General features: G+C 37.8%; 1 protein-coding gene across 7 annotated transcripts in view; it reads right to left on the bottom strand.

The window, feature by feature from the left end:
* SLC25A26 (solute carrier family 25 member 26) overlaps window positions 1-16,050 on the bottom strand; it is a 175,571-nt gene that overhangs the window by 29,045 nt on the left and 130,476 nt on the right. For 4 of the 7 annotated variants that reach the window (XR_013527422.1, XM_008981984.5, XM_002758529.6 and 1 more), the window contains one exon: window positions 8,702-8,746. Coding sequence is in view for 6 of the 7 variants with exons in the window: in XM_008981984.5 (XP_008980232.1) it covers window positions 8,702-8,746 (45 nt within the window). In the remaining variant the exon portion in view is untranslated. Of the gene's footprint in view, window positions 1-864; window positions 894-8,701; window positions 8,747-10,408; window positions 10,536-16,050 lie in introns of all 7 variants that reach the window. The other 3 variants (XM_078351444.1, XM_008981981.6, XM_078351445.1) reach the window with 1 other exon arrangement.

The raw sequence follows: 16,050 nt of genomic DNA, 5'->3' as shown, positions 1-16,050 counted from the left end.
GCATCTTCTAATTCTTACCTTCTTTATACCACTAAAAGTATCAGAGAAATTTGTCGTGGGTAAGGTGACAGTAGACATTTTAACTACTACTAAAACAAGAATCAACAAGAAAATGTTATTTACTCTTAAACTTGAAAATAGTTTTTACATAGTCCTGCACATTTAAAATATTTATAAGGCTGGGCGCGGTTGCTCAAGCCTGTAATCCCAGCACTTTGGGAGGCCGAGGCGGGTGGATTACGAGGTCAATAGATCGAGACCATCCTGGTCAACATGGTGAAACCCCGTCTCTACTAAAAATACATAAAATTAGCTGTGCATGGTGGCACGTGCCTGTAATCCCAACTACTCAGGAGGCTGAGGCAGGAGAATTGTCTGAACCCAGGAGGCGGAGGTTGCTGTGAGCCGAGATCATGCCATTGCACTCCAGCCTGGGTAATAAGAGTGAAACTTCGTCTCAAAAAAATAAAATAAATAAAATATTTATAAAACAAAAAAGAGAGATCTAAGTAATTATTATACACATTGAACTATTACTATAAGTGAAGTGAAAATGTATTGGTCCCTGATTTGTTTTACAAAGTTAAGATTTCATCTTAGAAAAGCATTAGCATAATGTTGCTATCTTACAAAACCAAACTGATTTTATTTTCATTTTGCTTTAAATACTGTTAGCTTAAAGATTACATCTCATCTAGCTATTGCTTTAGTAACACCCTGTAGCTGTAAGCGAAACCATCTGGACCTGACAGTATTCTTAACAGCTTCCACACCGCACTATTAACTGATGTCTCACACTAAGACAACAGAAAAAAATGACATCCTCACAGGAAATTTTATCATATCCTTTCATAATATGCTCACCTTTGACGTAAAGCTTGGCAAGGAAAAACCTGTATGGTTAAAAAGGGAAAACTCTTTAATGGCTGTGAACATACCTCTAAAGGAATGCGTAAATAAAACAGTTAATGTAGATAAGTTATCCAACTTTGCACTGAACTTGAAAAAGAATGCTAACCTTCAAACAATTAGCGAACAGTTACATAAACACCTGCTGTGTAAAAGACAGAACCATAAAGAATAAACAGAAGACATCGTTCCTTCCTCCAATAAGCAAGTCCTGTGGGCGTTCAACACAAGCACGTGGAAAATGCAGTTCTGGCTGAACTCATTACTGTGAACTTATCTGTGCTCTCCCTGGATGGTCTCTGAGAACTGACTCGTGAGCATGGTTTAATCCTTGCCCAAGCTCAGCAGATGCAAGGGACGCTTGGGCGAGGTGGTCTAAGAAACATGCTGGCCAGGCTTTCTAAGCTACATGCCATCAAGTTAAGGAATCAAAGTTACTGACAGAAATGCCTTCAATGAGCTGACTATTAACATGACCTCAACTTTTTATCAACTTGCAGTTTATGAAATTGCAAAAACATTATGCGAGACATCATGTGTGGTGTGAATAATTACATGTGAAGTGATTAAGAATATCAAGTCTGGAGTTAGATCTCAACTTGAGTTCAAATCCTGACTGTGCCCATTAGTATTCCTGGGGCCCTGGGCAAGGCATTCAAACTCTCCTTCCATTTTCACATCTACAGAACAAAGACCAGGCCGGCACCTACCTCAAAGGACTGCCACAGAGATAAAAAAAAGAAGATCTGTGGAAAGTGGTTACTACACTGCCTGGCATACTGTAGCTTTGAAAAATGTGGGCTGTTGTTGCTTTTACTATAGCTGTTACCATCACTAAAAAATCACCTGGTAACCTGAGTCCCTGTCTGCTACGCAGCACACAGTAAAAGGTGCTCAGGCTACTATGGCAGAGACAACCTTATCGAGCCCTGCTTCCCTGGTTTTAAGGTGGGGATAACAGCAAGGCTCACCTCTCTGGGTTGTGTGTGGTGTGAAGAAGACGGTAATGAATGCATCATGCTTAGCCCAGAGCCTGGCACACAGTATCTGTTCATCACACCACTGATGTCATGAATAATCATTCAGGCGATGGAAGTGCATAACTAAATAAAACTAAGTCATTAAAACACTAGTAAGGAAATAAATCCGTGTTATGATTACGGAGGAGAGAAGAGGGGAGGGATGTGTCTCTGAGGTGACATGTGATCCTAAGGCCAGAGGAATGGGGAAAGAGGACACATGAGAGGGGAATGGGGAAGGGGATATGAGAGAGGCCTAGGGAAAGAGCTAGGATGAACGCTCCATGGGGACAGATATTTGTGTCAGTCCTCTTCATCACTTGGAAAATGGCTGGCACACAGCAGACACTTGATAAAAGATGTATACACTATTTATATATTTCAAAACATCATGCTGTACACCAGAAATATACAGATATTATTTGTCAATTTTTAAAACAGGAAAAATATAAAATTAAAAAATTATCACACACCTAAAAAATGAAATATATAGAATGAAGGAAGAAAGAATATTTCTAGCAGGGAAATTTACAAATGTAAGGACCCTGGTGCATCTGCAGCATGGCTGGGCACAGTGCGTGAGTGGCACGGGATAAGGCTGATGAGGCAGATGGAGGCCAGATTACACAGGGCCTTGACAGCCAGGTCGTAAGCTCTACGTTTATTCTTTTTTAAAAGGGATGCCACTGACAGGTTTTAGCAGAGAATGGTATGATCTAATTTCATTCTTTTTCTTATTTTTTTAAGAGACAGGGTCTCACTCTGTCGCCCAGGCTGTGAGCTCAAGTGAGTCTCCCACCTCAGCCTCCCATGGAGTTGGGACTACAGGTGTGCACCACTGCTTGCAGATAATTTTTATTAAGAAATTTTGTAGAGATGGAGTCTACATTGCCCAAGCTGTTCTCGAACTCCTGGGCTCAGGTGATCTTCCAGCCTAAGACTCCCAAAGTGCTGGGATTACAGGCATGAGCCATGGTGCCTGACCTCATTCATTTCTTTAAAAGATCACCCTGACTGCCGGGTGAAGAAGATATTTTGGGGAAGCCTGAGTGAAATGAGGAAGAGCATTTGAGAGCCCAGTGTAGCAATTCAAACAAGGAGTGAGTTAGAGGCTTGAACTAGAACAGTGAACTTGTTGATGGGCTACATGATGAGGGATGAAAGAACAGAACTCTGGAATCATTCTTAAGTTTCTATTTGAGCAAGCAACAGACAACTGTGCTGCTTACTGAGAAGCGGACAACTGAAAGAACAGACTGGGAAGAAGGCAAATAAAAAGTGACAGTGCTGTTCTGATGTGGCCACCCAGAGACATCCTGAGTGAGAATATCAACTAGGCAGCTGGTCATCTGAGGCTACTGCTCAGAGGAAGGGGCTTGCCATGGAGTTATACACATGCAAGTTGGTCTAAAGATGGCATCCAAAGCCAAGGAATAAGATAAAATTACAAGCTACAGCTCCTTGTCATATAATAAAAACCATGAAATCTACAGTGTTTCTCTTGTTGGGCTGTCATAAAGTTCCAAAGTAAATACAAATCTTCAAGGAAAATTATCTTCTCTAATGCTTTGGACATGATAATCTACCATTTTTGCTTCCCCATCTCTTTCTGGTATCTTGTCCTCTTTCATCTAAAATATGTTTTGGTAAGCATATGTATTATAAAAAAAGAAAAACAAAGGCAATGATGTAGTGTAGTAACAAGTGAGTATTCTGCAATTAGAGACACACTACATTTAAGTTATCACTGGGCTGTGTGCCGCTCTGATGGACTCTCAGCTCAAGGGCATTAAGCCATTTCTTATTCATCTTTGCATTCTTGTGAAACGCAACAATGTCCAGATCAGAGTGGACAGGCAGCAGAGACTCAATGACAGCAGGTGCCATTTATTAGTAAATGGAAGGGGTTAAGGCCTTATCTGAACACTGTAAGATGTTTTAAACACAAAAGAGCGTGTGATTAAATACGAGTCAGTGACACAGACAAATCTGCAGTAAGTAATCACACGGAACTGAGCTTTGAATGATGCATCACTTTTGGACCTTTAGAAACATATTTCAGAAAGAAGTCAGATAACAGGGAAGGGGGAACGTATTTAGAGGCAGTAAGGAGGCTATTCTGGCTGGAGGGGAAGGATTCTGTGCCTGCGTGCATGCATGCGCGCACACACACACATACACAAAGTACAGAGTAGAGACTGAACAAAATGGTCAAGAACACGGTGTGGAGAACCTTGAGTGCCAACAACTTCATGTTCCTGAGAACCTAAGTGTTGCTGAAAGAGAAGTTTAGGGAAGATCACACACATTCAAAATGTAGAATGGATGAGAAAGAAGAGAACCTACTAGGATGTGGGCAAGGATAAGGTCTAAGAACCAAGTAAAATGTGGCCACAGATTCCCAACAGTCGAGTAAACAGAACTTGGTGAGTAATGTGATACGGAGAAAGAGAAACAAGGGAATCAAATTTTAATCTGAGACTTGAGACCAGGTGGCCAGAAGAATATTGATTAATAGAAATGAGAGACAGCAGGAAGACATGATTTTAGAAGAAAGATGATGACTTTGATTTTAGACAGAGTTGAGTTTAAGGCAACAGTAGCCACCACCACCTCCAGCTCCTCATTTCCCGCAGTGCCATGTGTATGCAATCTGCTAGTCTTGGCTGAGAAAAAATTTCCTAAATAGTAGTATTTCCATATATATACAAACACAGTGGAGAAATCTTCTCAAATAAGATAATCTCCATGACTGGAAAAGTAAGTTTAAATTGATAAAATTGTAAACACAAAAATTTTTAAAGTTCCAAAAACTGTCTACTTCTACAAAAGCATTGTGATTGTACATTCACAATGTTTAAAAACTATTATATGAAAAACTACTATATGAAAAGAGGCTCAAGCCTGTAATCCCAACACTTTGGGAGGCCGGGGTGGGTGGATCACGAGGTTAAGAGATCGAGACCATCCTGGTCAAAATGGTGAAACCCCGTCTCTACTAAAAATACAAAAAATTAGGTGGGCATGGTGGTGCATGCCTGTAATCCCAGCTACTCAGGAGGCTGAGGCAGGAGAATTGCTTGAACCCAGGAGGCGGAGGTTGCGGTGAACCAAGATCGCGCCATTGCACTCCAGCCTGGGTAACAAGAGTGAAACTCTGTCTCAAAAAAAAAAAAAAAAAGAAAGAAAAAGAAAAGAGGCTCGACATTATTTAGTCATGAGGGATCTGCAAATTAAAACCCCAATGAGTTTTTAAAACCAGTTCACATGTACTAGAATGGCTGAAAAAAAATTTAATCTGATAGTGACAAGAAATGACATGGATGGAGAGCAACTAGAACTCTCATACACTGTTGGTGGGAATGCAAAATGCTACAAACACTTAGGAAAACACCTTGACAGTTTCAATTTCTTATAAAATTAAGCATATACCTTCTTTATGGCCCAGGAATGCTACTCTTGGCCTCTTACCTAGAGAAATAAAAACCTATATCCATACCAATACTATATACAAGTATTTATAGCAGCCTTACTTATAATTATCAAAAACTGGAAAACAACTCAAATGTGTATAAACTAGTGCAGAAGTAAACTGTAGCATATCCATACACATATGGAATACTGCAAAGCAATAGAAGAAAACAAACTACTGGTACAAGCAACAACATGAATGAATCTCCAAAATATTATATTAAGTAAAAGAAGCAAGGCACAAGATGACATAATAGTACTCTACCTATTTCTATGATGTTCTGGAAAAGAGAAGACTACAGAATAGTGGGTCACAGGGGCTGTGGGTGCAGGAAGGGTATGACTACAACACAGCATGAGGGAACTTTCTAGGTTGATGGAAATTCTCTATTTTGGTTATGGTGGTGGTTGTAAACATTTATCGAAACTCATAAAAATGTGCATGTATAAAGGGTGAATTTTATCATGTTATGTATTCCTCAAGAAACCTGACTTGACAGAAAAAAAAAAAACATTGCAGCATCTTAACATTTTGCTCAAAGAGAATTTTTAAATCATAGCATTGTCATCTATGATCACTCTGAAAAATTCTGGACATTTCTTAACTAGCCAGAATTCTACAAATGTCCTTAATATTGAAAAGAAACAAACACTATGCTTTTTCCTTCTTTAGGCCTCAAAACATTCCTTTGCAGGGCAAAAGGATGTTAGAGTGTGCAGAAGCTGTGTGAATGCTGGTTATTGAGACACTAATAAAGAAAGTCTTGTTTGCTGGACAGCTGTTGGCTTCATTGTTCCTCTGTCACACACTAAAAAGAAGAGCTGTTATGCTAATGGAATGTGACCTTCTCATTGGATAGCTGTTACATCATACCCTGAAATGCTGTCCGAGAACTCTATTTTCACCACACACCGCATAGGAAACAGCAAAACAAACAAAACGGAATACCCAAAAAACTGTATTGAATGAGCACCACTCCTCCTTAAAATCAGATCACTTACAAGAAATACTTCTCACTACTTAATATCCCACAATTTTCTCTGTTAAAGAGTAATGTTTTTTCTTAATTTAGTATCCTTTAGTATATAACCTGGACAAAATTTATTTCCAGGTCTAAATGATTTTTACGATATTCTTCGAAAGACCTTTTGTATGAGTGTTCCATGCCTAGTAAATCTATAAAATGATGATAGTAATTCCTTTATTTGTGTATTAGCTAATGCCTACCTAGATATTTTACACCCTGGTCATTTATAAACCATTTTCACTTGAAAAAGGGCTTTCAAAGTTTTTGGACCATTATCCACAATGAGAAATACATTTCACATTGCAACCTAGTACAGATACGTATGCGTGTGCGCGCATACTCACGTAACATTGAGGTCTTACAAAATAAGACTCTTACCATGTAAGGTGCCCTCTCCTATCTTCTTCTTCATTATGGTCTTTAAAATGCTGACAAAGACCCACACAATTCGTATCATTTTCCAAAGTTTTCATTATCACTGCACGAGAAAGTGAAAAACCAATGCAACATCTCTGCATGTTTTGAATACAGGCTTTTAAAAACGTGTTGGTTTTTTTTTTCCTTTGGTTTCAGTTCCAGAGTATGTGTGCAGGATATGCAGGTTCGTTACACAGGTAAATGTGTGCCATGGTGGTTTGCTCCATCTGTCAACCTATAAGTATTAAGCCCAGCAAGCATTAGCTCTTTTTCCTGATGCTCTCCTTCTCCATGCAACCCTCAATAGGCCCTAGTGGTTGTATGTTCTTCTTCTCCCTCTGTCCATGTTCTCATTGTTCAGCTCCCACTTATAAGTGAGAACATGCGGTGTTTGCTTTTCTGTTCCTGCATTAGTTTGCTGAGGATAATGGCTTCCAGCTCCATCCATGTCCCCGCAAAGGACATGATCTTACTCCTTTTTTATGGTTATATGGTATTCCATGCTGTGTATATGCCACATTTTCTTTATCCAATCTATCATTGATGGGACTTGGGTAAATTCAATGTCTTTGCTATGGTAATTAGTGCTGTAATGAACATACACATGTATGTATCTTTATAACAATGATTTATATTCCTTTGGATATATATCCAATAATGGGGATGCTGGGTCAAATGGTATTTCTGGTTCTAGGTCTTTGAGAAATCACTACACTGTCTTCCACAATGGTTGAACTAATTTACAGTCCCACCAACAGTCTAAAAGTGTTCCTTTTTCTCCAAAGCCTCATCAGCATGTGTTGTTTCTTGACTTTTTAATAATCACCCATTGTGATTATTAAAGCATGAGGTGGTATCCCACTGTGGTTTTGATTTGCATTTTTCTAACAATTAGTGATGTTGAGTTTTTTTCATGTTTGCGGGCTGCATGAAAGTCTTCTCTTGAGAAGTGTCTGTTGATGTCCTTTGCTCATGTTTTAATGTCACTGCTTATTTTCTTGTAAATCTGTTTAATTTCCTTGTGGACTCTGGATATTAGACCTTTGTCAGACGAATAGGTTGCAAAAATTTCCTCCCATTCTATAGGTTGTCTGAACGTTCTGATGATAGTTTCTTTGGCTGTGCAGAAGCTCTTTAGTTTAATTGGATCCCATTGGTCAATTTTTGCTTCAGTTGCAATTGCTTTTGATATTTTCGTCATGAAATATTTGCCCATGTCCATGTCCTTAATGGTTAAAATGTGTTGGTTTTTTAAACAGCTCACTGACCTTCTCCAAGGTTGACTCACGATTCACCATACTCCACTCCTTCCCTTTGGGGGCATCTAGTCCTGGGTGGAGTGAGCAGCCAAGATGGAAGGGACCATCAGAGCCCCGAGACCCTGCTGCTCCCGGTCCAAGTGCTCCTTATATGGGGTGTGGAGGAAACTGGGCCTTCTCAGTCTTCATGTATTCAAGGCTTTGCATTTTTCCTCATCCATTTACCCTCACTGTAACTCTTTAACTTCTACACACACACACATACACACACACACACACACACACACACAGACACACACACGGAAGCACTGGTTATGCTCAGAAATTCCAAAATGGCAATACAGAAAAACAGTACAGCTAAGTATTTTTTTTAATACCTATGGGTGTCAGTGCTACGCCTACTTCCTCAGAGCACAGCCACCTGAACAAGTTTAAAAGACTGAAATGGCAAGTAAATCACACATAAAATGTATCTTCAACTGCTACTAGATTTGACTTCTTAAATGTCTAGTCAACATTATGTTCTACTCTTCCACACTCTAACTATTAGCTGTATTATAGTTAGAGATAAATTTGATGTGCAGTTTGAGAAACTTACTTTTAAGGACTCCCATAAGGGAAACTGGACCAAAGAAAAAGGAATCTGAAAAGAGAGAGAGAAAAAAATCAAATAAATTAGGTAAGAAAGAGCCAAGCTTGCCTTATGACTGTATGAGCCTATAATTATTATTATTTCATTTTAACTTTATAACAAAGCTAATATCAAACAAATTCAGAGGTATAGTATACAAAAAGAGTTAAACTGTAGTCTGTGGATTTTCTTTTTTGGTTGAGATGAAGTCTCGCTCTATCACTCAGGCTGGAGTGCACTGCCACGATCACCACCCTGGACTTCCCAGACTCACAAGATTTTCCCACCTCAGCTACCAGAGTAGCTGAGACTACAGGCAAATGCCACCACAATCAGATAACTTTTAATTTTTTTTTTTAAGAGATGAGGTTTCACCATGTTGCCTGGGTTCGTCTGAAACTCGTAGGCTCAAGCAATCCACCTGACCTGGCCTCTGAAAGTGCTGGGATTACAGGTGTGAGCCACTGAGCCTGTTGATATTCTAACTTTTTGAGCCCAGGGGACATAAAACGATGTTGTGAAGCCCTTTTGAAATGGAAAGAAAAGCACGAGAGTCCAGCTACTGAAATGACAAAATAAGTATTTCTCATCATAATAAAAAAACTTTAGGACTTGACATTTTTGTGCTTAAGAGCCAAGGCTGTGTCCCTCTTAGCAGTCAAAGTGTTAGCATTTAAAAGAAACACAGAGGAGAAAGGAAGGTAAGGGGAGGGGGGTGGGCGAAGAAGCGTTAGAGGAATGGGGAGACAACAGAGAGGAAAGGGGGAGCAAAAAGAGAAGGGGAGAGACAAAGGAGTAGAAGAAAAGTAAAGAGAATGGAGAGAGGAAAAAGGGGATAAAAAGGGAGCAGGAAGGAGGGGAAGAAAGCAGGGAGACAGAGGATGGGGGCACAGAGAGTGGGGGTACAGAGAGGAGGACAGAAGACAGGGGCAGAGAAGGAAAGGAGAGGGAGAACAGAGGGAGGAGGAGGCTGGAGAGAGGGCAAGGGTAGATGGAGAGCAAAAAGAGGCAAGGAAGAAAGAGGAAGCAAACAGAGCCACTTGCAAGACTCTAACCTGAAAACCAGGACTCTAGGAACAGAGCAGTCAGTGTGGGAGTGCAAAGCCTGCACCCCCCAAGGGAGGATCACCAAGTCAGTCAATGCTGGGGGAGGTGGAGAAGGTCTAACAAAACACAGGGGGACATGGGTCTGAGCGCCGATCAAGTCCCAGGCACAGCTAGGGAGGAAAGTCATCTGTAGTAATGAAGCATGAGTGGTCAAGAGAATCACCACACTTAAGAGTTCAGTATTTACAATTAGCTGTCTAACAGTAAAGGCTAGAACCACCAACACTTTTCATGTGCCAGGGTACTCCGCTAATAAGCACTTCGTAAGTTTCATTTCACTGATTCCTCACAGCACACACTGACAGTTAGGTAGTATTACTTCCTTGATTTATACTTGATGAGACTGAGGTTCAAACACGCTGTGTAACTTGCCTAAAGGCAGCTAGGAGGTAAGAAGCCCTGACAATCTGACTAGAGTCTTGTCTAACTATCACATCCCCAGGAGACACCTAAGTTATCTGCGTATAAATTCACCCACAGTACAATCTATTTGTTACTAATTAAATTTTCTGAAATTCAAACTTAGAAACCCATCTCATATTTCCTAAGATAAAAATGTCTACACACCAGTGGACTCCACCCAGCAGCTGAAGTATTGTCCAGGCATAGCCCAGGGGGCGGGTGCTGGTGGCAGTGATGTCCAACAGCACACACATGCCACGGGCCCAGTACTGGCATTCCACAGGCAGCCCAGCTGCAAGAGAAAAGTAAATGTGGACTTTGAACATTATCACTATCACTATATGTGGGTGGGTGGGCATGGGAGTCATGTCCCAATTATGGAGGAATTAATGGGTATTTACCTTCATCTGAATTGACGGTATTTTTTAAAAAATACTTATTAATTAGAAATTTAAAGAGTAGCATCATCTGTCCTACTCAACTACAGCAATTGATGGCCCCAAGTTTGACAAACAGTGACCACAGAAAGAAAATCATCTGTCTACCATTCAGGAAGGAAATGTAAATGAGAAAAAAGAGTGTCAACAGCCTGGACTAATTTGACAAGCTACAATCTCAGAGAAGTTTGTTACCATCACATACAGGCAGCCAGCTCACCCTGAATATCAAAGTTCCATAAGAGTAGTTAAATTTAGTTTTTTATCGTCACAAAAACATAAAAGCATCTGACACTATCCATTCTGAAACTCGAGTACTGTATTTCCAATTGTCAAAACAAAAACTTAACAGTGGAATAGGGTTCGAAAAGCTTTTCTACATTTTTTAAAGTTTACAATATGTAGTAAAGACTAACAGGTAGTATGATTATGGATCACTTTAATTTCCTTCTTTTATTCTCCCCTCTCAAAAACAAATTCATAACATTTTAATAAGAAGGTAAATATTTCACACTTGTAAGATAAGAAAAAGCTTTAAAATTTACTGTAATAATCCACCTTGGCATCATTTACTTCTCAATTAAAATCACCTATAATGGCACTGAATGTTATCTGCATTTATTTGGTACTTAATACTTTAGATTTTGAATTCTATCGTTAAACATTTAGCCCATTTCTTCCACTGAAAGTTATTCATTGAGCTGTTCCTTCAGTTTAAAGAAATAATTTTAAAATAACACATTTGCAATGGCAATACTATTCCACTGAGTATTTATTTTAAAAACGGAGCTGACAGTAAATCCCAGCTTTACTTTCTAAAAGAAGATTGACAGTCTAAAGTAATTAAATATGCCATAAATGCTTAAATAATATGCTTCTGACTTCTATTAGTGAAATATCCCTCATAAATTCCTGATGTGTAAAAATTTTTCAAATCAAAATTCTATCACACACTTGTTGTCATTTACAATATGAAGAAACAATAATGAAAATGTGTTCCACACATGTGAAAGATGGGCTGCCAGGAAATACAGCTCTATAGCTAAAACAAACACTACTCCCAGCGACTACAGAACGTGGGCCCGTCAGAAAGCTAGCTCCCTCCCGGAGTCTGGCTTGAAGTTACATAACAGTGATGTTTCTTCAAAACGTGGAGTTTTATACCCCAAACAGATGTAGGCTGTTATTCTAAAACGTTTTATAGATGAAGAAAATGAATAGCTGCACTCAGAGGTCTTATATTCCAAAACACAACATACCCATTTTATTGCCCCAAAAGTTAGAAAATGGCTCACTGTTGCGACCCATGTAATTGACTCCATTTAAGACGTTTTGTTTGAATAAGGTTGTTAAGACCGAGAGCACTAATAAGCGAGCAGCAGTAAACCCAGCTACCATCAAAGACACAGACGGAGGAGGGAAAACCTGCTAAAATTCAACATGGGTTCCATTTATTAATAAACAGAGCAATAATTCTATACAAGAGTGCATGCGAGGATTCTAGGTGAAACAGGGATAAGATAAAATGAAATCTGGGTGTGGTAAACAGGAAGGGCACGTTAGGTATCACTAATAATGTAATCACAAAATTACATTATGAGCACACTTTACCTTTCACAAAGTGTAGGACTAGAATTATCTTTGAAGCCAATCAATGCTTCTAATCCTGTGATCTTAAAATAAATGTAACCTAATGGTCCTTTAATAAGTAGCAAAGTCATTTATAATACAAGTGAAAAAATATGAAGATATGATTTCTAAGTTATCATTTAGCCCATTCTATTTTTCAATAAAACAATTACAATAGCAATATATTTTTTAAAAATAAGACTTGACTGTAAGCTGCAATGAACACAGTGCCATCATGTGTGATCTAGGAAACCTAAGGAACAAGAAAGTCCATTTAAAAAGCTGTAAAAGCTTTCATAATTGGCAGAAATAACCAAAATCTCTCTAGCAACAGATTTAAAAGAAATCACAGAAACTGTGTGCAAGAACTCTAGCTGAAGAACACCATGGAATTGGTAGGCTTGCCATGTATAGCAGAGTGGATCCAAGGACTAGCCCATTACAATTTTCAAGAAACCTACAAGTGATTCACAGAAACGTCTCCTTTTTCTTGCATGACACTTTCCAAATTCCAGTGCTTAATTTAGGGTTTTCCATTCTACTGTCCCACTGATAACAAAGCCGTTCTACTCTGAACCTTTTCCAATTCAACCCCGGAAGTAACCAAGGACAAATGAAGTTAAAGACCTAAAGCCTCCTTGTCCCAAAATGATAATTATTCCTAAAAAAAAAAACGAAAGTGAAAATCATTCGAAGCCAGTCTGCTAGGAATGAACATAGCAGGAAAGAATTCCAATAGTAAATACACTCTGATTTTTTAAATTTAACTACAGTTCATTTATTTACACTGTATATAAGGAAAAGAACATATACCCAATAAAAGAAATTAACCTAAAAGGAGGAAAATGGAAAGTGAATTACTCTTTAGCTTAATAAGGACATGCTAACATTTCTAAAGCATTTTTCCAAAGAAAACAAAAAATGGACATGTGAGTTAACAGAACTTAATAGAGAAAAGAAGAGTATGAGCAGTTTGGTTCTTAAGTAAATCTTTCAGATTTCAAGGGCAGGGGTATAAGGAGTATCTCCAAACACAACTCAGTACATTAGTCATAAATGTTATCACTGAAGGTGATGATTAGACCTTCTTTTCCTACATTGTACAGAATCATCATAGTAATTTTGTCTAGACGGAAGTGGCTCCTAATACATCAATTTACATGTTAGAGTACCAGTTATATAACACTATTTTGTAATGAAGATTATGGCAATGTTAAATTAGTCTGTAATTTACTACACTTCTGAAGCCCTCAAAACAAGTTTCACTGTTTTAAAAAACTATTTAAATATTTGACACCAACTTATGATAAAAATGTTCATCAAAATAACAATAAAAGGGAACTTCCTCAATCTGATAAAACATCTCCAACAGTGTATGGCTAATATCATTCTTAACGGCGACAGACTAAATGCTGTCCCCTTAAGATCATGAACAAGGAAGGCTACTACCAACAAAAACAGAAAAGAGCAAGTGCTGGCAAGGATGTTAAAAAAATGGTACCCTTGTTCACTAACAGTGAACAAGATATGCAAGACTGCAGTCACTTAAAAACTGTATGACTCTTCCTCAAAAAATTTGAAGTAGAATTACCATAAAATCCAGCAATTCCATCTCTAGGTATATACCTAATAAAAAGGCAAGCCACAGAGTGAAATATTTGCAAGATGTGTATTTAACAAAGGACTTGCATTCAGAATATATAAAGAACTTTCAAACTTCAACAATAAAAAGAAAACCTGATATTTAAAATGTGCGAAAGACTTTAACAAGCACTTCACAAAGGAAGGTCACTAACATAAGCACCTGATTCAATATCATTAGTCATGAGGGTCATGATGAATAAAATCCATTGATAAAACAATCTGATGGTTCCTTAAAAAGTTAAACACAGAATGACATTATGACCCAGCAATTTTGCTCCTGGGTATACAGCCAAAATAACTGAAAACAGACTTAAACAGACTTCTATGCATAAATCACAATAGCTGAACAATCTAAGTACACCCACACATAAATGAATAAAATAAAGTATATACATACAATGGGATGGAGTATTATTCAGCCATAAAAAGGAATAAAGATCTGATACATGCCATGTTATGGATTAACTCGAAAAACACCATGGCAGGTAAAATAAACCAGACACAAAAGGACAAATAATGTATGATTATATTCACATGAAATATCTAGAATAGGCAAATCCATAGAGATAGAAGCTACATTAGAAGTTTTAGTTTGTGAGGGAACTGCATTCAAAGTTGTAGTTTGGCTGGGGGAAGGGGACAGCAGGAAGCTCTGTACTTAATGAGGACAACGTTTCTGTCTGAAGTGATAAACTGGTTTTAGAAATAGATAGTGGTGACTCTTACACAACACTGCGAACATAATTAATCCTACTGAATCTTACATTTTACATGTTTAAAATGGCAACTTTTATGATTACGGTAGTGGCAATTTGGCACAGTTTTTAAAATACTTTTTTAAAAACCTCAATGAGGTAGCCATCATCCACTAAAATGGCTAAAATCAAAAGACTGACAAAATCAAACAACAGAGAGGATGTGGAGCAAACACAACATTCATACTTTGCTGGCAGGAACTTAAAACTTCAAAAAGTGGTTGCAATTTTTCTTTATAAATTTGAACTAGAAATTTTACTCCTAGTTATTGATTCAAGAGCAACAACAATATATGTCCACAAAATGATTTATACATGAATATCATAACAACTTTAATCATAACAACTAATGTCCATCAATAGGAGAAGGCCTAACAAACTGTGGTGTATTCATATAAAGGAATATTAGTCATACAATGAAAACAATTGGTGATACATTGCTGGAACATTTACAACCCCTGCATAGATTATAATGAGCAAACGTGGTGGGAAACAAAAAGAGCGCAGACTATATGATTCTATTCACATAAAATTCCAGAAAAGGCAAAAAATAAACTGGTAGGCAGAATGGGACTGGAGATGAGAGAACTTTCTGGGACTAGGGAAATACTCAGTATCATAAGGATATGGATTACATGACTACACGTTTGTCAAAAGTGTACATATATAATTTGTGCATTTAGATGTATAAGAATTTTACCTAAAAATGTATTGTAAAAAAATATAATAGTAGTTAAGGTAAAGAATGAATGTAGACATAAACGAAATAAAAACAACAGAATATTGACAGCTTTTGCAGGTTGGTGATGGGTACTTCATGGTTCACTATATTATAAATTGTTTACTCTGTGTACATCTGAAATTTTCCATAATAAAAAAGTATATGTGTAAAACATGACATTTGTGTTATTAAAATTAATATACATAAGTTAGACCAAAGTTAACTGTCATTAACAACTTGAAATAAGTCTTCTGATTTATCTCAACACATTTAGTTTTCAGTTTTAATTTCTGAGGATTTGTCTAGTTTTAAACATTAGTATGTGTTCCAAAATTTTCTTCCCCTAAACAGTATCTTAGAGATATTTCCATGTTGATTAACACATTAACAGATCTGTCATTCTTTCTAAGGCACAGAATTTCATAATATTTAACTGTCCCTCATTGATGGCTTATTTCTATTTTTCTTCCTCATAAAACAATTTTTCTTTATTCAATCATATCTAATGTGTTGGAAATTCTAGCTATATCATATAGACTAAATATTCCTCAACAAACCTAACACTAACATGGTAGGCTAAGACCCAGCATTAACACTTCCACAGTACAATCTTCTTCAGAA

This window comes from Callithrix jacchus, chromosome 15 (genome assembly GCF_049354715.1).
Source record: "Callithrix jacchus isolate 240 chromosome 15, calJac240_pri, whole genome shotgun sequence".
NCBI classification, from domain to species: Eukaryota; Metazoa; Chordata; class Mammalia; order Primates; family Cebidae; genus Callithrix; species Callithrix jacchus.
Note: the sequence above shows the minus strand (reverse complement) of the source record. Positions and strands in the feature narration are given on the sequence as shown.